At 32.2% G+C, this 27,810-nt stretch overlaps 3 protein-coding genes and 1 non-coding gene across 4 annotated transcripts in view; all 4 read right to left on the bottom strand.

Moving 5' to 3' along the window:
* The window catches only part of LOC132730677 (neurogenic locus notch homolog protein 1-like), a 30,690-nt gene extending 25,796 nt beyond the window's left edge, over positions 1-4,894 (bottom strand). The window contains exons 1-2 of the mRNA XM_060716658.1: positions 4,512-4,894; positions 1,581-1,675 (exon numbers count right to left, since the gene is read on the bottom strand). Coding sequence (XP_060572641.1) covers positions 1,581-1,635 — 55 coding nt within the window. The 5' untranslated portion in view covers positions 1,636-1,675; positions 4,512-4,894. The remainder of the gene's footprint in view (positions 1-1,580; positions 1,676-4,511) is intronic.
* Positions 4,895-9,071: 4,177 nt separating this feature from the next.
* On the bottom strand, positions 9,072-12,307 carry LOC132730676 (PR domain zinc finger protein 12-like). Its single transcript, XM_060716656.1, has 5 exons — positions 12,143-12,307; positions 11,499-11,651; positions 11,214-11,313; positions 10,722-10,976; positions 9,072-9,204 (listed from the first exon to the last, which is right to left on the bottom strand). Exons 1-5 carry the CDS (start codon positions 12,206-12,208, stop codon positions 9,098-9,100), a joined length of 681 nt encoding a protein of 226 aa, XP_060572639.1. The 5' UTR covers positions 12,209-12,307; the 3' UTR covers positions 9,072-9,097.
* A 5,482-nt stretch (positions 12,308-17,789) lies between these two features.
* Trnap-ugg (transfer RNA proline (anticodon UGG)) lies at positions 17,790-17,861 on the bottom strand. The gene has a single exon. It is a non-coding gene; the product is annotated as a tRNA-Pro (tRNA).
* A 1,311-nt stretch (positions 17,862-19,172) lies between these two features.
* On the bottom strand, positions 19,173-27,320 carry LOC132730671 (L-fucono-1,5-lactonase-like). Its single transcript, XM_060716648.1, has 8 exons — positions 27,131-27,320; positions 24,418-24,576; positions 23,847-23,923; positions 23,063-23,220; positions 22,173-22,220; positions 21,727-21,840; positions 20,730-20,796; positions 19,173-19,944 (listed from the first exon to the last, which is right to left on the bottom strand). The coding sequence occupies exons 1-8, from the start codon at positions 27,153-27,155 to the stop codon at positions 19,756-19,758; spliced, it is 837 nt and encodes a 278-aa protein (XP_060572631.1). The 5' UTR covers positions 27,156-27,320; the 3' UTR covers positions 19,173-19,755.
* Between the last annotated feature and the right edge of the window lie 490 nt (positions 27,321-27,810).

Raw genomic sequence — 27,810 nt, 5'->3', positions numbered from 1 at the left:
ATTTTAACACAATGTTGAGGGTGCAAAAGGCTGAGCCAGTGACCTGAACCAATTGGCCACTGGAACAACCCCCAGGAGTCCCCCTGTAAATCTATATGTATGTATGTATACAGTTTAAACCTGTGTAAAGCAACACCTTGGAGAGGCAAACATTTCCCTTACTGCTGGAAGGTACCAATCTTGAAAGGTTATAGTCATAAATTCATATTGTAAAGTCATACATCTGGAAGAACTGAAAGACTCTGGTGGCAATTTACTCTACAGACAGATGTACTGTGAAGGTTACACTGTATTCAGATAGGCATGCATGAATGTTGAGAATTCCAACTTTATCTATTAGAAATTGATCTTAAATTGATAGTCACTTACACTAATACAACAACAACAAAAAAACTTTAAAATACTACATAAATGTCTGAAACAATACACCAATGTTAGAGTGGTATACAATTACATACAAGTAAAGTGCAATACCAAACATATGTTCTAACATTTTCTGACAACTTCAGACAATGTGATAGCACTTTGATATAATACAGGGCAGACTGGCAACATTTTAAGTATGAGAATATCATTACATTATTGTTTACCTATATAGTCTAAAACAAAAGAAAATCATGTCATGAAATAGGCTAGTGTTTTAATTTTGACTTTTTTAAATTAGGTGATATGGTATTTTTGTTTTGAAGCTAAATCAATTTGGCTTTCCATAAATTATTCATGGTGATGTGGACACTTTCTTTAAGAGGGATACGCCAGAAGGCTTTTAATAAATTATTGTAGGTGATGTTCTGACCATTTTTTAGAAGGGAGTACCAGTAGAAGGCCTTTGCAACATTATTGTAGGTAAAATTGTTACATTATTATGTATTTTGTTGTGGTGCAAAACCCTTGAGTAAATATAAGGGCATCTGTTGCTGAGATTATTAAGATCCTCAACTTTAAATGACTTGCACCTTACTGCTGTGGGTTCATTTAATCCCACCAGTAGTTTTGGATTCTTCTTGTGAGGAAGTTATCTAGTAAAATTGACAAGACATAGACGGTTCTACAGTGCTTTATTGTGCCTGATATTATTCACCTGAAGGACACCTGAAGTCTTCATATAATCTTTACAGTGTGCTGCTACTAAAACTCAACCAAACAAACCATTTACATGTACATGTACATCTACAAGTAAATTTAATAGTGAAGCAAATATTTAATCATTGAAGAAGGCTCATCCAGTGGTCCATTCAGTGAAGTTGCCATATAAAGGAGGAAGATAGTTGTGACTTAAAGAGGGTTCAAACTTAATAGATCTCTGATCTGAGAGGCAAACATCTTAACTATATCACCATTACATACACAAATGTACATGTACATGTATATACAGTCAATCCTGTGTTAAAGATCACCTCTAAATAAAGATCACCCTGTAAATAAAGGCCCCGCTTGGTCAACCATTCATTGATTAAATAGATTAGAGTAACTCTTCAAATACTGACCACTTGTCTATAAAGGCCATGTTTAGTCTCTCCCTTGGTTGACCTTTGTTCACACGTTTGACTGACACTACATTGAAATATTATTGTACTCACCTATTAATGTAACAGCCAAATACAGAAGCCAACATATCCTACCAGAATACATCATGAATTACCATCATCTTCATTATCATTAATCACCAGCAAACCTGTAACATGTCAAATATGTAACCATTGTAACATAAGAACATAAATATTATCTTAAAAATTCCTTAAAGGCCCAATATGTCTAAAAAAGCAAATATTTTCCTATAGAAACACTTTGTATTTACAAAAGCCTTAGTACTAATTTTTTTACCTTCCCCTTTTGTTTTTTTTGGTTTTACGGCGCTAAATTTAGGTCTATGCCCCCAAAATTTAAAAGCAACACCAAGGGGAAAAAAACCACTTCAGCTCTCCCCTCTTACCATCACGCGGGGATAAAGGGGCCGCAATTCGATGCCTAAAACCCTTAAAGGGCAACCCCTGAAAAAAAATTTCTGGAAAATAAGGGGCCCTTTTAAATTTTAAAAAAAAATTTAAATTTTCCCAAAATTTTAAAATAGTAAACCAATACCTTCCACTTACATTATCTAACCTTACAACACTAAATATCTTAAAAGCACTTGTCCATCTTTCAATCTGGGCAAAACCAGTCATCATTTTAAGAGAAAATTTAAACCGGCCCGCAAGGTATTGGTACGCGTTTAATTTTTCAGGCATGGAGGAGCACGTGACCTGTTTTCGGTACATGGAGGAGCATGTGATCTGTAAACCGTACATGATTGGTTAATTGACCTATTCGAAAACATAGCTAAATACCGTTTCCCGGTACGTTACGGATTTACCTCTAGGGAATCATACACACCGGTCTCTCAAATGACCGGTGTACACAATGCTAGGTAATTAGTCCGAATTACACCTAATTAAGAACATAATACTATTACGTGATATTTCTAATTTTCTATTATTATTTTACCGTTTAAGATGGAAAAACTTGAATGATGTGTTTGAAAATTATCAATGTTTCTTTAATATCTATCTGAAATTTTACAAACAATAAATTGTTTACAGTGAAAATCCACAGAATTAAAACATTCGTTTGTGGCATCTGCCATAATAGATAGAGATATTTTCTGCGTAAACTTGTGTGTTTACTTTATTTTATTTTATTTAATCTTTTGCACGGAATTATTCATACAATGGTATTTAATCATTTTCTTAAACATAAATATTGTTTTTTTTTTCGACCAAGACCAAAGACCTTCTATTGATCAATTATTGTCAACTATATTCCTGATACAAACGTTATTTTTTTTTCATTTTTTCCCCCAAACAATGTTGAAAATAGCTAAATGAAATATCTTTAAATCATTATAAATGTTCCCCCGCAGGAAACCATTTTACTTGTTCTTATACTGAATAGCAAACAGTACAGAACATGAACAGACATCAAGGATGTGACGGCTGGTCTGTTCTGCAATGGTTGCATGGGTACATTTTTGCAGGCTTAGGGTTCTAAGTTATGTCAATGAGCAGATTAAAAAGCAACAATTAATGTTAAAGAAAAGTTACAACAGTTACTAAGCCTTGTAACTGTAAATGTACAAAAAAAGACATGACCCATGTTATAGACAATGTTGACACTTGTCTTTCTTGTATGTTAACACATACTGTTACAAAGGTAAAATTACAATAAAACACCATACATGTACATAGTACATGTACACCAAAATACCAAACATCACAATAAGAAAAACTAATACATGTGCTTCTGACTGATTTATCACAGATGAAGAAAAAAATGTTCAGCTTATTTATACTGAACTCATATTTTCAAAGTTGATATTGTTGAGTGCATGTCAAAATATCATTTACATCAATTTTGTTTTTTATAAATAAATTTCACTTAAGAACAGCTGTATTTAAACAATAAGAATCCAAATATGTAAATTATGGTAACAATTTAATTTTTTTTAATCACTTTAACCCTCAAATTTTATGACATAAAAGTAATTTGTAGGTAGGTTCATTAACTTCAAACCTATTGAGTATAAAACATATATTACAAATTCACTGTAACATTTAGAATACACTCACCAAAACTTGGCAATTACCAGTTAATTCTCACAGAAAGCTTGGTTCTTAAGAAAGTCCACAATCCAAAAATCTCACTGATTAATTTATAATCAAAAAGAAATATATTAAAAGGAACTCCACTGAGATTCAAAGGCATAAAAACCTAAAATTGGATTTGTATATTATGGATTAGCTGGAGCAATTAAAACTGAAAGATATGCAAAAAATAATTTAAAAAAAAAAATTGAAAATCTTTTTTTTTGTGCTATTCTCAGTCCGTTTTGAATGAAAAGCCTTGCTTTTCAATTTTTGGTCATTTTTCACTATATGAATAGTTATTCTGGAAAAAAACGGAGTGTGCCAATGATCTGAAATTTTGCACAAAAGTTATTGGTTTAGACCTACATCAAATGGAACATTAATCTCAAAAAATTAATTCCAGTCCTGTTGTGTCAAAAAACCTCAGTGGAGTCCCTTTAAAACCTTAGGGGGCCGCTTTGTCAGCTTACTTAGTCTGTCACTATATCAACATCACTGTAGAGACAGCCTGGATGTCCTACCCTAAATCCTGTTATCTTAGTTTTAAAATATCTCTTTACTCTTAAACAAAACCATTCATCATTTTAATGGAAAGTTTCAAAATGTGGACAGTACCTACAGAATACTGAGAGACTACTATGTTGTAAAATATTAAACATCATTATATGTCATGTTGTTGTACAATTATATAACCTGATAAAAGATGATAAAGATCTATCTATCTAGTAATCAGTGCAGACCATGATCAGATAGATTTAGGTATGCCACCCACCGTCTGCACTGTTTACATGGGTATATTCAGCAGGTGTATTTGAACAGACATAAGAACAGTGAAAAGTATACACTTTGAAAAAAAGAAACTTACTGTAGTGAAAAAAAAACACTTACATTATAAGTCTTTCAATTAATCTTCACCATTCGCATCAATTATAACATTACATCAATTTACAAATATTTAATTCCATTTTATCCCATTGTCATTGAGCACATTTTCCCCAAAATTCATTAAACCTATATATATCTATATACACATGTATAATTTATATCCAGTGAACATTTTACATCATGAAATCCTCCTAGATAATAAACATATGCTACCTCAATGACAACAGTTAAAGTGAATCAATAGATCAATACCAACACCAGGTGTTGGGACGGTCCCACTGTAAGATATACACTAATCAATTACTAACTGAACTCCCCTCTATCTTCATAGTGTCTTCATACAGAAATAATCCCCTCTTTACAGATTGATTTATTGTCATCTTTTATTGATTTGAGTCAGGATCAATGCATCCCTGTATTTTCAAGAAAATTGCTTTTTTATGCTACACTGAATTTTCTTTAATCAAGTAAATTTGATTACTGTATATATTGTGATCATGCACTGTAAAAGAAGGACTCAACCAAATTAAATAAATATTGAACCAATATTAGATTAAAGCTGCATACCTCAAGATGAGCCAAAAATATTTCAAGGAAATTAAACCTGAGAAAATTGTTCTAAGATTTTAAGGAAAGTAAAAAGTTTCAAATTCACTGAGTAATAATTTACATGATATTGTCATGTTCGATTAAATAACTGATTTTAACACAGTAGGGGCTATTTTTCCTCTATTTGGTAATTAACATGGATTTTAAGTGCCCAGTTTACAATGTGCAAAATAATGTCTTTGTTCACATCACAAAATTTTAATTTTTTTAAATACATTTTCTAAATTTTCATGAACATTAGCATGGTGTTTTACACTAATAACTAAGAAATATTTCATCAAAAATTCTGAATAAAAAAGATGTTGTACATAGATTTTTGCATTTTATAAAGGTTGATGGCTTAAAATTTAGTACAGATGTTTTCAAACTATGACAATGCTTAAAGGGACTCCACTGAGGGTTTTTGACATGATGGGACTGAAAATATTTTTTTCCAGGTAAATGTACCATTCGATGTAGGTTTAGACCACTAATCTTTGTGCAAAATTTCAGATCATTCATGCACTTCTTTTCTCCAGAATAACTATTCAAATTGTAAAAAAATGACCCAAAATGAAAAGCGTTTCAACACTTTTTACTCAAAGCAGGCTAGGAAAAGCATAAAAATACAATTTTCAATTTATTTCAAAGTATATTTCTTAACCATCTTTGCATACATTTCTGTTTAAAGTGCCCCAGCTCATTTATTTAAGAAATTAAAATGTTATGTTTTAGGCTTTTAAACCTCAGTGGAGTCCCTTTAACAATTGCTTGTGATTGACACATCACTGCCTGTTATTAAGTGTTAAGTCTGGTCAACCTTTTAAACCTGGTAACTGTTAAAGATACTGTTATTTTTACAACCAATTAAAAAAGATCTACCCATTGTGTATATTACCACAGGCAGATATGAATACCGGTAATCTGAATAAAGGTCAAACAACATGGTACAAGAGGCTTTGATTTTAAAGCTGCATGCCTCCATGTTAGCCTAAAAACAATTAAAGAAAATTAACCTTAAGAAAGAATGTACAGGTTAGCCTAAAAACAATTAAAGAAAATTAACCTTAAGAGAGAATGTAACAAGATTTTAAGAAAAGTATTCAATTTATGAATTACATGTTACACAAGCAGACTGCCCCAGTTGAAAAAGTAGAATCTTGGACAAAAATAAGGTTTTTTCTTTTGTTGTTTTTTCAAGGTAAGGCGAAAGTAAAGATTTTACAATAAAAAAGTAGATAGAAGTGGCTTTGGTAGTCACAATGGTAAAATTCGCCTTTTTGTGAGAATAGTACTCCCCTACTTAGCCTATGAATTCTTTGTTAACAGGAAAGTTTGTTAACAGGAACGATGTAGCACCTCAGGGTGGTCTGGCATATCTACTGGAGGCTCACAATCTGGTAGTTTTTATTTCACTTATAATAAATTTATATAAAATATTTTAAAATTTAAATTTTGGTCAACTTACCTTAAACTGACAGGCAGGATGAGTTACACTTTATTGCATAGCATGAAATTTACATGCAACGACTTTTATTACATGTACATGTAGTGATGAAAATACATATACTAAAGTAATATATAGAGGATATTGAAGTTTTTTCTATAAATACATGATTTATTTTCATCGAGTGGTATGAAAATAAATATTTCATGAGTGGCGGTAGCCACAAGTGAAATATGGTAATTTTCATGCCACAAGATGAAAATACATCATGTATTTATGGAAAAAACTTGAATTTTCTGTTTATTTTATACATTTTACTCATTTTTGACATTAAAATTTGAAAGACTTTCCCTTAAATTTTGGGTACTGGCAGAATTTAAAAGAAAGTAGTCCGGCAAGACACCAGTGAAAATACGGAAAATATGTTTCACTGCAGTGAAAAATAAATTTTTTCAGTGAAAATACAGAAACTGAAAATACACATTTTATTTCATTAATATTTCTCAATATTTCATTTATAAGTATATAATAAATTAAAATCTCATCATGTAAAACAGTTCAATTATTGTGAAAAATAACATAGAAGATGGGAGGCAACTCCCAACTCCATACTGCACAAACTTCTCACGTGATTACCTCCCTTGGTAGATTCACGTTAGCGTTACTAACATATAGTAGTACTAGGGGCATTTCTTCTTTTTCATCATTTTATTTATTTCTTATTTATTTTTTTATTAATTTTGCATTTATTTGGTAATACACCTAAGGGCTCTCATTACACTTTGAATCCAGGGTCCATACTTGTAATTTAAATATGTTTCATTAAAACTTCAAAAACAAGTTTTATCTAAATTATAGATATAGATATTCATGATTGATTTATAACTTATGTAATTTTGAAGGTTTTTTTCCTGATATACTTAAATGCAATCGGAAACGACGACACGAGCATCTTAAGATTCAGTCAATATGTAGCGTGTACTGAGCGAATGATTATTATTCTAGTGTACTACAAAATAATATTTTGATATTCTTAAATGTAAATAAATAATTTTTCTTGGGATGCTTAGCCGTACCTATTTGAAATATTCAAATATAAATTGTTCTTGTGGTTTCTTAACCTTTTGATTAGATCTCAACTTAAAAAAAGAAATCCAGAAATAATAAAATGCAAAATACAATCTCAAGCAGGTACGTATATTAACGTAATATACGTACCTGTCTCAAGCTAATTCTTAAATTATCCAAAATATACATTTAAAAAATTAAATTTATTTTCTCAAAAATAATTCTCAACCAAATATCAATGTAAGCTAAACATATCCTTCATTCCACTACTTTTACATCTCTAAACCCATATTTTTTTCCAAAAATACAATACTTCAAAGATTTATAAAAACAGATAGTTCCTCATTAATCATTTGCCTTATTGTAAAAATATAGCATTCTTAGTACCAGATATCAAAGATTCTACTAACTATAAGCTTTAACTGCAATCAAAATGTTTCTAAACGAGAGGTCTTATTGAAACCTGTACCAGATATCTGAGATTTTGTTTGGCAAGAAAAGGTTACTATCATTACGATGGACATAACCAAACAAACTTAAAATACATATTTCCCCAAACAACTTCAACCGAAACAGCTGAGGTTTTACAGAAATAGTTAAAACGTTTATTTACATGAATTTCCGCTTTGCAGTACATTGTATTATTAAAATATGACCATGATGACGTCAAAGCTATGTGGTTTCGTTGTTGGTCAGACTTCCTCTTATGACACCAGTACTAGCTGGAAGAAGTTCAAACAAAGACATCTGAATAATTGGCTTTTGCAATTTATAGGTTCAAATAAGCTTTAACCATGGCAATGCCCCAAAACTCTCCAGAAAGACGTTTTAAATATCCAAATATAGCTGCTGTTCACTTGTTCAGGATTGTAATATGGCTGTTTTACGCCATGTCGTATTTTCGATTCTTTGTAAAAATACAAAAATACACAAATTAAGTTGAACTTTGTCGTATGGAAAATGTCAAAGCAATTTAATGTCGAAATTATGTTGTTTGCAATTTTTTTTTCGCTTTTTGTATTGTCACTTTCTGCATCTTCGCGGTACAAATATAATTATCATATTACACATATTAATATTATATTCCATCAAGTCTGTGGCCGAGTGGTTAAGGTTGTTGACTTCGAGCAACTGGTGATTTTCCGCTAATTAAAGTCCGTGGTTAAACTTTGTCGTAATTTTGTGGCAAAATCAGCTACCGTAGGAATTTCAATAGCAACCTTGGACCTTGTCAGAAGAAAGACTCCTTGGTTATGAATGCGACATTAAGACTAGAAACTATAATGGACAGCAACCAAGGAGTTTGGTGCTGGGTAATTTAAATTTGGTTCTGCATGTGTTTCTGTCCAAGGTCCATTTTGCGATATGGATCTAAAACTAAAAAAAAGACACCTTCAAATCTGTGTTTTCATAAAACAAATTTTATTTTTTATGCAAATTACATATAAATTTTCAGATTTGTATAAATGTTTGATTGTTCTCAGTTTTAGTGTTTGTTGGAAGGTCTATGCGTGGCACTACGCTGGTGTGCACGAAGTCCGGCGAGCTGAGAATAGCAACTGTTACACTTGATACATCTGTATGGTTTTTCACCTGTTAAAAATATATATACATACATAAAATAAAATACTGTAAACAATCAATTCATCTCGCTGACTTAGCTTAGAGGGACAAAAAGTTTTATTTGACATCACGGGACTGGAAATAATTTTCGAGATAAATGTACTATTTGGTGTAGGTCTAGACAAATAGTATGTGTGCAAAGTTTCAGTCATTCGCTCACTCTGTTTTTTTTCCAGAATAAGTATTGTAATAGTGAAAAATGACCCAACATTGAAAAGCGTTGCAACGGTTTTCACTTTTTCACTCAAATCGTGTTAACAATAGCACAGAAATACGATTTTCAATTTATATATGAGTTTATCTTTATCATTTTTTTCCATATCTTTCTGGTTAAAGTGCCCAGTCGATCTATGTAAGAAATTCAAATTTTATTTCTTTTGGACCTCAGTGGAGTTCCTTTAGCGAAGAAAAGGCAGAAACTTGAAAAATCGAATATAATAATTATAATGATAATGTGTGATGACACTGTTTATTACATCCTGTAAGATTTGCAGTACAAAAGGAACTACAATGTAATTAAAGGAACTTCACTGAGTTATTTTGACATGGCGGGACTGAAAACAATGTTTGGAGATTAATGTTCCATTTGATGTCGATCAAGACCAATAAATTGTGTGCCAAATTTCAGATCATTTACGCGAGACGTTTTTTCCAGAATATTTATTCTAATTGTGGATAATGACCTATAATTGAAAAGCGTTGCAAAGCTTTCACTTAAGTTGTCTTCGAAAAAGCACAAAAATACGATTTTAAATTTATTTCCGAGTATATTTCTTAATTTGTTTCTGTCTAAATATCCCAGTTGATCTAAGTAAAAAAGTCTTTTTTGGGGCCTTTGGACGTCAGTAGAGTTCCTTGAAAGTATATTTTAGGGCTGTACGCAGCCGTTAGGTGAAGGTTATAATTCATGCAACCGTTGATAAATGACCATATCACATGTCAAATGTCTTTAAAAATAAATTTATACAACATTTATCCTATTTGAGGCCAAATGCATATAACTAGCGGACAGTACAGACCATGACCTGGTCTGTACTACTTGCATGGGTAGATTATGCTGCCGCCAGCAGGCTATTCATACATATAACAGAAAAAGATGGGCATGTATTCTATCACAGCCTTACGTACGAAAGACCGGTGGGGACATTTCATCTACGTGAATGCCCGATTTCATCTACGGGAATTTACAGCTTCGTCTTAGTGTATTCACAATTTAAGCTTCACGAATTAATGCTTTCTACTTTACGAATTGACGATTTTAACTTCGTAAATTCACGAAGTTTAATTCGTGAAGTTTAAATCGTGAATTCGTGAGGTTGAAATGCTGAAATCGTGAATTCTGTAGATTAAAAACATTAATTCACGAAGTTAAAATCTAGAACTCACGAAGATGAAATCGGGAATTTATGAACTTTAAATGTCCCCATTGGTCTTTAGTACTTACGATATATGATTAAAAAAATGATATTTATTTCACAAGATTGTACCTGTATGTAACCGGATATGATTTCGTAATGTTGATGACTGACTAAACTTCCTGGAACAATACTTGCACGAGAATGGTTTCTCTAGAGTATGAATGCGCATGTGCGAACGTAAGTTACTTCTTGAGTTAAAACCACGTTGACATAGAACACAGTGCCATTTTCCAGGAAGTAAGAAATTAATAGATTTGGGCACTTCATTTTGTAAATGTTCTTGCTTTTTGCTGGCTTTTTTCTTCGTTGTAAGGCTTAATTTCTCTGATGAAAAAAAAAGAGAAAAACAAACGAGATTTAAATATAAAGTTTGCTCGCTTGCTTAAGAAAGGACAAGATGAGTTTTATAACGTTTGAATAATTGTTTTAGCACATTTAAGATGCTTATCACTTGCAGAATGTTTTGCTGAATATACAACATGCATTTGAAAAAAAATAAAGTAAAAAATTATTAAAATATAAAAAAACAACGAAAGTAATGTGAGAAACATTGCGGATTACCTTTTGTATGGGATTCTTTTTTATACGAGGATGGTATACCCATATAAAGAGTGTAAGTTCCACCATACCATACCAGAAGTTCTTGACCCCGCTCGATCTCCTGTTGACCAATAATGGAAAGACTTTTTGTAACAATGGTGCAACGATTTGGAATAGAATATCATTTAATATCCGTTCTTTTTATTCTCTAACATTTTTTAAAAATAAATATAAAAACATATCTTGCCGCAGCTAAAAGAAATATATATTTGCTATTAAGTTCATATTTTCCGACGAATGCTGTACCTGTACTGCTCTGTAAAATATTTTTGTTCCAATCTGCACCACTTCAAGGTTCTGCTCACGTTCCGTGCGCGCGCATTGCACGTGCGAAAGCCAGTTTCCGGGACTCTGGCCGCCATCCATATAGCCAATCAAACATCCGCTATGACTGTAAATCTGAAATGTACGCACATGAGAAACTACATGTAGCTTATTAACGTGACGAGCTCAAGTAACGTGGAAAAAATAATATAAAAAGGTGTTATGACATCGGCTCATTTGTCCTCCAATATACATAATTATGCTAATAAGAACAATATCTTATTAGCTACAAGGTATGGTGGCTGATTTGTGCAGTGTCGTATTTTTTTGCTTAGCGTTGCGCCAGGCAAAATACCACAAAATGACCACTTCGCTCAACGGGGCGCCAGAGGAAACCACTTTGTCGTACTTTCGCTCCGCGGGGCGCCAGAGGAAACCACTTTGTCGTACTTTCACTCTGCGGTAGTTTGCTGTGCGCTCCGCGAAGCAAAAATGCGACATTACATAATCAGCCACGATAACTGACATATAAATTGATAATAGCATTTACAACTTTAATTTTTTTTATATTTAAAGTGACATAGCGCAAGTGAAGATCATTATATGAGTGTTATATATCATCTTACTTCCCAGGCATGCACCGACTTCATCTCATCGAGTTTCGATACCACGTGACCAGGGTAAGGTCCCATTTCTGCGCCCTTCTTTATGACGGTGGTACAAAACACCCCTAGGCCCGAGCCTGGCACGGTGCTAGGTAGTACACACACTTCCTTTGGGAGGAACGATTGTTGCCCTAAAATAATATATTACATGCATGTATGTTAAGGCCATAGTACATATAATAAAAAGAAATAATTTATATACATCACAAATATAAGTTATTGCAAATGATTTTAGCTGTGAAAATTTCACAGAATATAAAGTCCGTTTTACGACATTTTTTAAGTCTTCGACTTTCAGACTTTTTACTAAATGTTTTTCCCATCTTAAAGGCCAATCATACCTTAGAAATAAATTTTTAGAAGGAACATGCATGTGTTAAATAATAACTTATAAATGCATTTAAAGCAAATTAGATGCATATCTCCAGAATTTCGTAGGGATTAATGTGAAGTAATCTGTCATAAAAAGAAAAAGAATGGTACAGCTATGTGGCTAGTGCGTCTTTTTTCGTAAATTCGGTCATCAAAAATATAAAAGAAAAATGAAAACCGAAAATAATAACATTTTCAGAGCTTACAAGCCACGTAAATTAACAATAAAAAGTCAAAATATGCAAAAATAGCCTTTACTGCGTAAGTCACGCAATAGAAATATGGTGATGAATACTGCAAAATCAGTCATTCGTTGAATATTAGATGTAAATCATTTCTTGAAGTGTGAATATTTTTTAACCTTTCTAAGTTCTTTTTTTTCTCTAAAGTGTTTTGGCTCACCGGAGGCATGCAGCTTCAAGTCCCAACAAATCACAAAATAGTAAAATGTGTCAGTTTTTATTTATTTATTTATTTATTTAACAAAATACATGTGTATTAGGCTTTGTCTGGCTTTATTTTGTTAATTCTATTGAAACGAAGATAAATGATGTGAATTGGAAAATAGGATTGAAGTATTTCCGTTAAATTTACTAACACATTTACTTTATTTAATTGGTAAATCTGCAAACTATTAATCTATCTAGTAAATCGACTGATTATAAAAAGTAATTTCAAACACTAAAATTGGTTGCTGTTCATAAAAGCTTTTACCAAATTATATCGGTCGAACGGTCGTGTCATTCTTGACCAATTTAATTTTGTAAATGCTTAAACTAACTAACTTATACTTAAACTTATACTCATAATCTTAGAATACAGACAGGTAGATATTCACGTGAAAGAGTAGAGCGTAATTTAAGATATTGTTTAATTTGCAATACAAATGAAATTGAGGACGAGTTCCATTTTGTGTTTAAGTGTCCTGCATATGAAAGTTTAAGAAATATATATATTAAGAATTATTATAGAAATAGACCAAGTATGTTTAAGTTTACTCAATTATTAAAAAGTGATAAAAATAAAGAAACACTTATGCTTTGTAAATATATTAATGAAGCTTTCAAATTAAGATATCAGATTATTAATGCTTAGATATGTATTTCAACCTACTTTTATGTATACCTAACAGATCCAACTAATGAAAAGTTTTATTGTGTATACTATTGTGTATGTAATATCCATTATGCTTTAATATTTGTGTCATCTCTATTTTGTTTTGTCCATCCAATATAATTATTATGTTTACTTTCATGTCATTGTATTTTTCATGTCATTATATATGTATGCTTGTATATATGTTAATCACGAGAAACTTGTAGTTTAAGTGAAATAAACGTTCTTCTTCTTCTTCTTCTTCTTCTTAAATTATCTGTTCAAATTTACTCCTATAAAAATGATATAAAATGAAACACCCCGGTACATCCTCGGGAAAAGCAGTGTAGATAAAAAGGAGCGTAATTGTTCTTCCACTTTTATGTTCATACAAAAAGTAAGCAACATACCTTCCCAAAGGAAATATTTCTCAATCATTTTTCTTTCTCGTCTACCATATAATACTAAATCCAACAGTTCGCCGCTTATTTCCATATTAAAAACATGCAGTTAAGTTTATTTTATTATACATGAATATGTGCAACACTTCTTACATATAGATTACTATGGAAAAAAATCGTAATAGCAAAACAAAGTCAACTAAATAAATGCTCGGATCATCTGAATACCAAGTCCTCGTTTGCGAGTAAAAGATCCAAGCCTTATGCTTATAAATGGGCATTGTGAAAATCATTGTCAAATATCTGTCCCGAGAAATGAAGTGCCCGCAGTTTTGACTATGATAAAACGGTTGATAATTGTCAAATAAAAACGCGTAATTGAATATCTTAACAGACCCACATCTCTTGTAAAACACTTTCCGGGCGCTGCCAGAAGCTTCTCGCCTTGATCTCGCGTTATCTCGTGTTCTTCGGTTGAGATCTTGGCATTTTAATTCTATGGTGTTAATGGGGAATAAATATAAATATAATTTTAGCTGCGGTGATATTTGAGTTGCAAGACAAATATGGACAAAATGAATGTGAGGCATCTGCACAGGTCTTTGTCATAATTTTGTTTTTCATTCTTTTTTTTTTTCTTAAGATAAAACAAACACAAAACAACCACATGAACAACAAAAACATAATATTTCATTAATAAAAACTGCATTTCACCCATTGACAAATTTTTCCAATCTTCTACCGTAATTAAATGATAATTAAATATGCAATTTATCATACTGTACTTGCAATATATTAATATATCTATAACAATGATTTCACCTTATTAAAGGTCCATCATGCCTCAGGTATGCTATCATAATGATTATTTTTTCTCAAAAATATTTAATTTTTGGTATCTTGTTACAGTTTCCAAAAATTACCATTTGCCATATAGATGAACTATCTTTTGCTTCTTTTGGCAATTGGTATAATTATAGTGAATTAGTATTTTGTATGGAGGTCAAAATACTATTTTGTTTACATTTTGCTACCTTTATGACACATCACTGCAATTCCGGTGCTATTTTATTCAGTTGTTAAACATCTAACATGCTCTAAATCCATTATTTAAACATTTTAATACATTTTTGACATTTCTATAGAAGTAAAAACATGTGGATTTCTGAGGCATAATGTGCCTTTAATGAATCTCAGGGAACAACATGTAATGTTTATATAAAATGATACTATACATATATATGTAAGTTAAACACAGCATTAATGTATTTATACTTGAAGAGTTTGTCGTTATGATCTTCTCCGATATTATCATCATGCTAAGTTATGTATTTCATATGTATATGCACTGTTCGTTGTCTAGTATTGTGCTGTTATCATGTCATCGTGGGCTTTTAAGCCTAATATGATTGAAATAAAACTATATATAACGTCAAAGGTGCGTGTTAGTGTATGCGTGTTAGTGTGTGCGTTTTTGTGTGTGCGCTTTTGTGTGTGTGTTGGGGATCAGCGTGGGGGAAGACTGGGGCGGGGGAATCAGACTTAGTGACTTAATATAACAATATCGAACATAATTTTCATTCTAATTGAAGTCCCTATATTTTTTGCCTATATTCACGCTAAGAATATCCTCGACAAAATAAATAAGCATTTGTTTTACATTAGCTGGACTAAAGAAAACGAGACGAACGTTTTGAATAACACAATACACTAAAAATTAAAGTTAAAGTTTATTGGGAGCTGGTATTTCCTATTTTGTTTTGTTTATGGGAACAAACATAAACAATGCTATACATATGCAAAAATAGAGACAAACAAAATGTCACATAGAGAACTTGATATTATTTAAGTGACTAATGGGTCTATAAAAGTCATAAACTTTAGACGTGGTGAATTCCGCTCGTGAATTCCTCTCCGTAAGAAGACAAAGAATAAAGAATTTTTTTTTTCCACAAATTGTTAAAAGCATCACTTAAGGTAGTACACCCCTAATGCACTTCCTCCACTTTGAAGAGTATTCAAATAGGCTAGAATGACTGTAAAGTGTATTGAAACTGAGGGGCGTGGGTTCAAACCCCAGAAGGGGCAACTTTTTTTTTTTCTTTCTTTTTTTTTCTTTTTAACATTTTTTATTAGTCTCTCAGATCCCTAATGGAAGAAAAAAGTGTTTCATTTTAATTATATAATTTTTGTAGGTATTTATTTACTAAATAATGCCAAATTTAATAGCAAATATGATACCAGATCCAACATTGTGATTAAACAATGGCGTTAACACTACCCCGGAGAAGTCTTAGAAGAAAGTATACGGGCGCGTCGAGTTTCCACCGCAACTAAAATACCCGCATCTTTTTTTATCTTTTAAGAGCCCAACGCAGCGTAATGCATCAAAAGTTATGAATAAATTTGCGGAAAGAGGGTGAGACATTAGGAGAACCAAACAAGGGTTATATTTACGAAAAGATTCCCAGGACGATCCTTTTCAGATATGATAAATTGAGAAGTTGTGTGCGTCTGGATCTCTGCAAACGCTGTATGTGAAGCACATAAAATGAGGGCTATAACTTATTTCATAGTTCTCGATTCCTGGATTGTTTCAGTTGCTATAGCTTTGAAGCAAATGCAAATTTGAAATCGATGGTCATAAACAAATATTAATAGTCGGACCAGTGTCCTACTCCGGGTAGAATTTTGTTTTCGCGGAGGCACCTTTTGCTATTTTTTTCCTTTACTAAATATGACCAATAAGAATTGTGACTGTACAGGTTTTTAGCCGACTTTTGAAAATTAAAGTATTTAGAAAAAACATTATGCATACAACATACGTCTTATGATCAGTGTGTAATAAGTTAGCGAATTCTACATACGGAATCTTCAAATAAAGAAAAGAAAGAAGAAGAAAACCCTGAATTGCAAAGACAAGAAGCTAAGACGTCATATTGATATCGCTTACCATGTTAATCATCAGACGACACTTTTTAACAACTTCCTGTAATGATTCGCAGTTTGTTAATATATTTTCTGCTTCAGATATTTCACCATATGTTGTCTTTTATGCAAGTGGAATGCGGGCTTTTAGTTACTAATGGATTCAATGTGAAATTTTCTCTCTTTTTTTTACGTGCGCAGTGAGTCCATTGTAACCCCTTGAAGTTTTGTAGAACTTTGTCTCTTTGACATTTATGGAGTGAACAAACAACGAGTCTTCAAACTTTTCACCAACTCGATCTAAAATATTTTAGCCCTGAATTAAAAATTCGAGCACAAGAATTTCGAAGTTCGAATTCCGATCAATTTAATAGCGAACTATACCATATATTTGTTGCTAACATGTTATAATTTATGCGTGTATGCGAGTATAAAATATGAAGAAAAAAAGTATGAAACATGGGAAGAATTATATTATGACTTATTCTAATTTTGTTTGATTGATGCTTTCGAGAGATCACCCTTTATTTCCAGATTTTTTTTTTCAAAGTCTTCCCAGATAATCAAATTTTGCTACAATGCCAAAATGAATAAGATATACTAAAAAAATTAAAAAGAAGCGACACCAAAAAACAAAATATTACTTTTAGTTTTACACTGTATACTAGTCGTACTTGATTGCTTGGTAATTAATAATGTAAACTTACATTAACTGAAAGCTAAATATATGTCTTCATTTATTTTATTTATAAAAAGAAAAGTTTTATATAAAAATACATAATATCCGGATAGTGTTGAAAATAAAAAATACTGGGCTCGTCCGGGATTTGAACCCGGGACCTCTCGCACCCAAAGCGAGAATCATACCCCTAGACCAACGAGCCACACATACCAAAACGTATTAAAAGTAAATATATAAAGGCAATATAAATTGTTTCATGATAAATAAATCACAAATTTGTTAACTGAAACGTAGAAATTCATTTGTTTAACAAAATTATCTATTTCGTACGTTCGTTTGTTCAGTTCATTCATTATTTTTTTAATAAACCGATTAACATGAACTTGAACTACTTCCGATATACGGTCTTTACGGAATTATTTTATTCCGCCGTTTGAAACCGTTCCATTCCGGATCCAAATATTTCCTTTTCTAATTCGCACAGCGGACGTGGAAAAGAAAAGAAAAACTTTAAACCAGCATTTTTTTATATTTACTTAAAAAACGCTTGTAAATGTCAATATTAGATTAATAACCCTATAAAACATATATTTATGACATTTTTTATTTATATAGTTTACATTTCTTAAAGGTATTTAAAGTATAAAAATTGGAGCGTAGTATTGACAAGTGAGTAAGCCTATATAACCAGTTACGCATTATACAATAGTGACATGTATTATATTTACTCTGCATCAGTCAGTTACTGTATATGCTTTCATATGGTTCATATATTATATGTCAACTATGCATGGCATGCTGTAGAGTTACTCTAAATACAGAATTATATTTTACATGAATACAAGCCTCTGCTCTAAATAAAACTGGGAGGACGAGTTCCAGATTAAAACTACCAAATATAATTACTTTCAAATTCAGTGGAGTTTTATCTGGTCCCAGATCTACTGATTCCTAAAACGCATCACGTTACTCGGACACAAGAATTATTAATTAATCAAATAAAGTAACAAATTATACAGAAAGTTTAATAAAAAGTCAGTTTCGTATATTTCTTTGGGCACAGTGCCGCCCGGTTAGCTCAAAAGATAGAACGTTGGACTGTGAATGGGGAGACTATGCAGGGTTCGATCCCCGGACGGTGCAGGTCACTTCCGTCGGAATTGATCAGGAAATCCTTTCTTCGGTCATTCGCATATATTCTGTCAGAAGTTTAATATCAGTTCTTTGCGAAAGTGAAGGTAACTAGTACTGGTAAAATGCTTAAATAAATAATTTACAGTTTGTCCTGGCAGGAACAATGCGGCGGCTTAACTAAACTGTGGTAAATTCCATGTGGCTTACTGCCGTGATCCGGAGTGAAAACTACCAACATCACCATCTCTATAGAAAGCATTTGTTTTTAAAGAGGGCGGGGATTTTGTCAGCGCTATTGAGAAATAAATAGGTCAAAATAGAATGAAAATATTGCTTCACCCATAACTAGGGTACACAAAAAGAGAAACGAACACAAGCATTATATGAATATATATTGCTTTATCTGATTATAACAACTACATTTATAATAATTCTAAAAAGTAACAAATAATATATACATGAACATGTTTGATGTCATGAGTGAATAAAAATTGGAAAGCTACTTCCAGATAAATGTCATTGCACAAATAATTACCCAACTTTGATGTAACGTGAATGAAACACGTTTTATAATACATGTATAGCAAATGACCATTTATCTCAGACACTGAAAAAAGATATCAATTTCTATTCTATCAATTAATATACTATATTATAGTTATCTTCGATAGATTTTCAGTAAGTGTGATAGATGTACGCAGTTAGATGTGATTTAATTTGATTTCTGGATGTGACGAATACATTAAATTAAACTGGTGTGACTTTGTAAAACATTAATTCTCGTAAACTGCACAGACAAAACCAAAGTAGGGTCGAAATATTTAAATGAATGCTATAATACAGGTCAATAAAATCAGACTATAAAAGCCACATATGTATTTTATAACTTTGTTTTTTGGTTGTAAGTGTTTTGACAGCGAGATCTTTTAATAAAATATTCCAATAAAATACGTGAACGCTTGTTAAACGTCAAGGTTGTAAAACTTTATTGCATTTTCCCGGAATACTTTAAGTTGGTCCGCATCATTTAACTTGGACAGAAGACTGCGTATAAGTGTGAAGTTTTCATTATAAGTTGCGCCAGCCATCTCAAATACCGGCCAGTCGGAACCAAATATACATCGATCTGCTCCAAATATCTTCACAACGTGCTGAAATGAAAAAATAACGAAATGCTTGACAGTTGATTTTGACAAAAAAAAGATAAAAGAAAAGACGCGGCAAACATTAAACTAAGCCTTGTTAAAATGAAATTATAATGGTACTTTGTTTCTCCGGAAATTAGATCATCAAACAATAACCGCTCTATAGCTTATTAAAATCATAGGAAAATGTTCTAGTAAAATTATTTAAATATTGAATATTTTAAGTCAGCGTTCAAATTCTATATTTTTTATTATATTTTTATAGATTTTGAAAATGTATTTAAAAGTAAAATAAAAGTAAAAAAGTAAATGAACGAGAAAGTAATATTCAAATTGACAACGGCGTTTTCAAACTACGTAAATTACAAAAAATGGGCCAAAATAGGCAAAAATTTGCCTTACTTCGTTAGTCATACAGTATAAAAATGGTGATAAATACTGCAAAATCAGTCATAAATCGAACATAACATGTTAGTTATTACTAAAATCTTGAATAAATTCTATTTTTTTTCAATAAAATCTTTTTTTTTCAATTTTAATACTTTAACTCATCTGGAAGCATGGCCCTTACAGTGCATTTAATCAAGGAAGCGTTTAACCAAATGGCATCAAAAGATGAGATGCAGTGAATTAATATTACAGAGAAAGGTACCACAGTTAAATCATGATAATTTGACATTACTGTCAACAATAAAAATACATGTATAGCATCTGGGACTAAAAATGATGTTATCGTATGCCCCAGAGAGCATACATTTACCCAGAGAGCATACATGTATATATATACTTACGTCTATATAAGGCTGAAAATTTATCTGCTTCCATGTTTCTGGTTGCTGTTCAGAAATTAGACCAGATCTGTAAAACAACAACAGCATTAAAATAACTGAGCAAAGTGAAAAAGGAATAGAAAAAGTGCCTATGACAGCACGTATTCTGCTTGAAAATCTTCTGTTGTACAAATATTTCAAATTGTCTCATTAAATACATATAAAATAGTTGAACAACTGCTGAAAAGGTTCATATTTTGTCATCTTTGCATGACAGACATGCCGTTTTTCGACATCGTGATATACGTTCTTTTATTATACTACGGAATTCTTTCATCCGTGTTATTTCTTGGGTAGGACCTTATCAGGGCCCGTGATCCGGGATGCACAAGATCCGGGATCGTATCAAACATATATGGAAAACGAATAAACTGGTGTGATAACAACCTCAAAGGCGACAGTTATATGTGAACATTTGTAATCCTATATTTTGCCTGTTTTTTTTTTCACATTTCAAGAACACTATATACAGCTGTATTTTGTTTATTTTTTTTTTTAGATTTTAGTACTCATTGCATATAAGTGTATTGATCTAACACACATGCATGATTGCCTAGGTAAGAAAGAAACATTCCATGCACGATTCTTTCTTAATCTGACCTGCTTTCTTCATAGGAAGTCGGTTTTTATGCGCATGCGTGCTCGCATATGTCATGGTACTTGCGAAACTCGTTCGACACCGACGGTAATTGGGACACACTGGCATAGCCATGTACGACGAATGCATACATGTATATGACTTCACTGGTAGACATCTCAAAAATCAGGATTCATCTATCACATCTCATGTATTTTGTTACTGTTTAAAGTTTAACAAATTTACAATATCTTTTATATGTATTATATCTTAAATAAACGCTGTTAAAGAACAGTTATAATTTGAAATAAACATTGTTATGAAACAAAAGTGACAGATATACAAGTAAAACAGTGAGGGACAATGGTAAGATACACTTGCATTTTACAATAAACATTCGGGAACTTTGCAATTGCCGCCATGTCATCGTCCCAGCCTTCCAACTTTCCAGACATCACGGGGGGTTTTGCTATATGATTAATTATGAATCTAGTACTGCAATAATAATAATGAAAATACAAGTTAAACAGGGCATAGAGTACTGCTATTGAAATGAAATCATAATTCAATGTAAATATGGAGATTTTATTTCCCTTTTTTTCTTATTCTAATATTTTGATTAAAATAGTATGCTGCAAAGATCACTCTATTACCGACTATATATTTTAAAACATCTTAGAAACGGTGCATTGCCATCTAATTAATTAAATCTAATTAATTATAGTCAAAAACAATATTTTTTTTCTAAAACGTAAAATAAATGTTTTGGGTCACGTTTACATACGTTAGTACTAAGTAATGATTAAAATAGAAATTGGACAACTAACTTGCTGTGTTTAGCGACGACGTCAGGGATGTACTTCAAATGATGTGGTCTGTGAAACAACAAAAGTTTTTATTATAACAAAAGTTAGCATCGACATTATATCTTACACAGGAATACCTCATCAGACTTATTTGTTCTATACATACACTTCAATTCGGACCATGTAAGTTTTCATACCGACATATTAAAATTTACACTTCTAATAGTTGTTATTTCCATAATGATACTTCGCGGCTGCAGAATTCTCATCAACTGATAGAAGAATAAAGGGATCCAATTTAAAGGCCCATTCTGTGTCTGAAATGCTACCATATTTATTTCTCGAACATTTTACTTTGGTATTTTATTTACAGTTTCCAAAAATAACTCATTTGCCACATAGATTCACTTTTTGTTTCTTTTGCTCTGTTGGTAATTGGTTTAATTATAATGAATAAGTTTTTTGTATGGATGCCAAAATACTAGTAATACTTTGACAAAATGTATTTTGATACCTTTATGACACATTACTGCATGTTCAGCGCTACTTTTTTCAGTTGTTAAACATGTTTGTTTGTTTGTTTGATTTTACGCCTTTTCCCTACAGTTTTTCAGTCATATAGGTGGGTAATTTCTGGAGAGTTACAACAGTACTAGACTACCTTCCTCCGTGCTAAACTACCAAAACATCTCCCGGGGATCGAACCCACGCCAGAGAGGTAACTGGATTAGAAGTCATCGACTCTAACCCCTCGACCACGGGGGCGGTACTAGAATGCTCCATTATATGATACTACAAAAATCCATTATTAAAACATTATTAAAGACATCTTTGACATTTCTTAAGAACTAAAAATGAATTCCTGGGGCATAATGTGCCTTTAAGACTTAACACTCATACATTTACATTACCTGACAAGAAGATCATATGAAATGTCATGTTTGCCGAGTGTGTCTAGCCCTTTGCTGACGTCATCGCGCGTTATCCAGTCTTCCTTTTCCATATCTAAAATATGTCGGACGCCCTTCAACAGTCCCTTTGGTTTTAACATCTGTATCACCTCTTCTAACTAACATTAAAAAAAATTGAAAAGGAATAGTATATTTAAGAAGGCACAGGGCATCGGAAGAATTGTGCATGTTATCTACAGCTTGGGCGCTTTGTCGTGCTCTCTCTAGCTACAACACGACGCACAAAGTGTTCAAAATCAGCCACCATACTTACAATTCAGAAAACATTCAAATTATGCAAAATTAGCCCGTACGGCGTTAGTCAAGAAGCAATATGGTGATGAATACTGCAAAATCAGTCATCAAAATTTCATCGCACATAACACTTGAATCTTGAATATATTGTATGTTTATTTTTTTCTCAAGTTTAATTTTCTTGAAATATTTTGGCTCTTCTGGAGGCAAACAGCTATAAAAAAAAGTCTGTATTGCTATTATCATCATAAATAAGTTATGAAATTATATAGAAATATTATGTATAGGTATAAAATACCTTGTTTTTTTTTAAAAATAAAATCATCACTTTTTTTAATGTTGACATGTCAATATTTTAAACATGTTTATACATTAAAAAAACATGTACATTATACATTGTGTTTTTAATTTTCTTTTGCGTACCGTGGCATCAAATCAATTTGGAAACACATACATATTAATGTTGTATGCTAGATATGTAAATTTTTACCTTCGGACTCGTTATGTCAAGACCAGCAACGACTCCTTTGATAATGCTGTGACGTGTTGCCATGTCCATTACCCATTCTGAAATAACATTCATATCATATTATGTATGGAACGCCACTAACATCGTATTGTCATAGTCAAATTTACCCGAATAACTTAAAATTAAAAATGTTTGTAAAGGCTAAAAAAGTTGGTCTCCATGGCAATCATAGTGATGAAGAACGCTGACTTCGAATCATCTGCCCCTCACTGCTGTGGGATTGAGTCCACCAGGTACTATGGATTATTTTAAGTGAGAAAGCTATCCAGCTTGCTTTCGAAATGTACGGGGTTCTACTCACTCCTGAAGACGCCAGATTGGAACTGAAATAATGCTTAAAAGAGGACCTAATGTCTTTCCCCAACAAAAAAAAAAGCGATTTGACATTTACAATGAGGGTGTGTCAACAACCATTTATAGCAACTGTTTTGTAAAAAAAGACCTCTTATGAGTACAAAAAAAACTACAAATGTATTAACTAGTTCACCATATCTTCTTTTTTAAAAAAAAAGCCTTATAACAATCAACATACCAGCCTCCTCGACACTGCCATTTAGACATTGCACGAAAATCGCGTGTTTGACTGATGTACCTTCTATGCCGCTCTCTATCCCGCAAGGGTAATAGTCCTTGTATATCCTCATGTCTGGAGTAGGCCATGGATACGAGAACTTCTCCAGAGCCCAAACGTCTGTATGATAATTGAAAAACAAACAAATTGATCAGATAGAATTTATGTTATATTAGTCTGGTCATTTAATGTACATGTATATTCTGAAACAAACTGGGCACGTGCAAGGTGCCAACATGACGTTCCTCAACTAGTACCGGTGTGTATGTCACTACAAGAAGAGAGACTTTCTATGCAGTTTCCAAAGAACGTAACATGGTACGTCACGTGAAAAACGAAAGAATGAGGTTTACCATGACTTCAATCTAAAAAAGTGATGTTGTGATCGGTTTTTAGAATAAATTATTTAAGAGTTTTCCCTAAAAGTCAGACAATTGATTTTTGTGTGTGTTTTTTTTTTCATAAATATTATCTTATTATTTCTTGCAAATGTGTTGCCTCATGGACAGTCTGGTTTACTGTTGTTTTGAAATAAAGAAGTTGGGTCGACCTAACTACACCGTTCATCAGTGAAGAACGACTGGTGAAGGATGCACCTAGTCTGCTTCACTGCCTACAACTCTTCTCTTACCTAGTAACAGGGGAACTTAACGGAACAAGCATGGGGTTGACAGAAAGCGAACTACAGACAGTTCAAACCGAAATAACTTCAGATCTAGTTATTTATGAATGCATTTTACAACTGGCTTTACCTGAAAAACTGTACGTCCGTGTGACTTAATTGTTAAAGCAATTGTGTATTATAGATTACATGCCCGATAAAAAAAATACAAAAACCAACTTTGCAAGTACGTACGTTGTACATTTCTCTCAAGGTTGGGTTTCTTAAAATATTTTGGCTCATATAGAGGCATGTAGGTGTGGTATCATTTATATACATAGTAAACTTACTGTATTACTTTAGGGTTAAACTGTGTGATTTAGAATAGTATTGTACAAATTTACATAATATGGTGGCTGATTTGTGCCATGTCGTATTTTCGTTCCGCGAGACAAAATGATGACTTTGTCGTTCTTTTGCTCCGCGGGGTGCAAGGCTAAAACACGAAACTACGACAAAGTGGTGACTGACGTATTATCGTGTTTTCGCCTTGAGTCCTGATGAGCGAAAGTACGATAAACCCGACACTGCGAGGCGAGAAAATACAACATGGCACAGATCAGCCACCATACCGTAACAATACTTACAACAGACAGAAAAGCGAGCGCTGACTATATAAATAAACAACTGTAGATAAGTGCTACAGTGCGAGTGGAAATTTATGTAATACTGTAGATATTTCATGTTTGGTTTCAAAACAAACCAAAACAAATATACATGTATATTCTTCAAGTTTAAAAGAAAATCAGCATTTTTAAAAGTTTAGTATTATTGACATGTGTGCACACGAGATAAAGCAATATTTTGGATAAATTGGGACAAACTGTTCGTATTTAATCTAAATTTCTTATCTAGAAATAGTCAAGTATCTAACTACATCAATATGACTATTAGGTGAGGTCAATTCATCCCTTAGTCGGGACGAGTTGACTCCAAATCCGACGTATAAAACAATTAATACAAGCAACTGACTATACCCTTGAATACACTTAAATAATTAAGATAATGTGTTTTTTTTTAATGTTTTGACATTGACCTAAAATTAAGTCGAAATGAATACAATGTAATAAATCTAAAAAAATGTATGCATCACAGATTGAATGAATGGGGAACATGTCATACTGTGGCTCAAATAAATAGTAAAAATTCTCTTGTATATAGATGGTGTGGAAACCATATTTGCATCTTTACCAGGCTGATTCTAAAATAATCTTGTCGGTGAAACATCAGGTGATTTATGCATGGCTATATTTTTGCAAAGGTTGACAGTAGGGAAAAAACAGCCTGTAATATGTGTTAAAATGTTCACGCTTAATCAAGTTTAGAAGTAATATTTAACACATAAAAATACCTGACAAATATGATATAATTATGTCAAGTGTGACCATCTATTTTTTTGCATCAATATAACATATTTCATTTCATTTATTGCAGTAGCTTATAGGCATTTCAAATGCATTTGAACAACTGTTTTTTTTCATCATTATCATTCATCATCATCATCATCATCATCATCATCATCATCATCATCATCAGTATTATTATTATCTTCTACTCTTTTTTTTTTATTTAAAATGCAAAAAATCAAGTCAAAACCAAATCATACTTTTCGAAATTTTGTTTATTTAATGATCAATATTGAAATATAAAACATTCACTGATAATATTAAGTGAAATAATAACGACGAAACTCAATTATGGTTCCAAAGAAATTAGCTTAATAATGAATTGTTTTTCAATGCATATATAATTTGATGTAAAATGATACATTCTTGTACATTTGCTATGTAGGCCTAAAATATGTAGCTAAGTGTATTTGACCATTTACACACACTAAATATGGTCAAGACATGTATACAGTTTACACAAACAGATAAATAAATCTACACATTTAGTCTTTGTCACAAAATATTAAAAATTTAAGCTCACAAGGAAAATAAAATCTAAAAAGTAGAATTTACATTATAATGCAAATGTGTCCTGATCAAATATTATTAATAAAAATAAACTTACGAAAATGTGTGTCAACGAATTCCATACTTGTAAACGCGACAAAATTACCGATATGACTTAATACCGGATATGACCCATTTTCATAGGGTACAAAGTACCATAATCTATTTGTTTTGAATTCAGGTATGTCTTAACACTTAACTGATTAACAGACACTCAATTTACTCGTTTATTAGACCATGCGGTTTTACGTAAAGTACAATTTATAAACACAGGATGTTACCTCAAATTACGGTGGCACAGAGGTGAGCACGAGATAGTTAATTCGTGCGCAAGAGATACTATGCCGTTAGCACGAGTTATAATGTACTATGTCGTGAGCACGAGTTGCTAAGTCATGCACACTGTATAATTAAGTCGTGCACACGAGATAATTAAGTTTAAGATAAAATCGTCCCAGCCTTCAGACATTTTTTTACTTATAACATTCATATATGTGAAGTGTATTCTGATTGGCATATTATTCCGTGCGCCCGACCTAGTAACTCGTGCTAACGACAAAATAACTCGTGCTCACGACAAAGTAACTCGTGTACACTATTTATTATCTCGTGCGCACTGAGCACGACATAGTAACTCGTGCGATCGACACATTATCTCGTGCGAACGACAAAATTGTCTTGTGCGCACCACTAAGTGACTTGTGCGTACGACATAGTATATCGTCTAAATTCAGCCAA

The sequence above is a fragment of the Ruditapes philippinarum genome, unplaced genomic scaffold, assembly GCF_026571515.1.
Source record: "Ruditapes philippinarum isolate M1 unplaced genomic scaffold, ASM2657151v2 ctg5311_1_1_1_1, whole genome shotgun sequence".
Classification (NCBI taxonomy): domain Eukaryota; kingdom Metazoa; phylum Mollusca; class Bivalvia; order Venerida; family Veneridae; genus Ruditapes; species Ruditapes philippinarum.
Note: the sequence above shows the minus strand (reverse complement) of the source record. Positions and strands in the feature narration are given on the sequence as shown.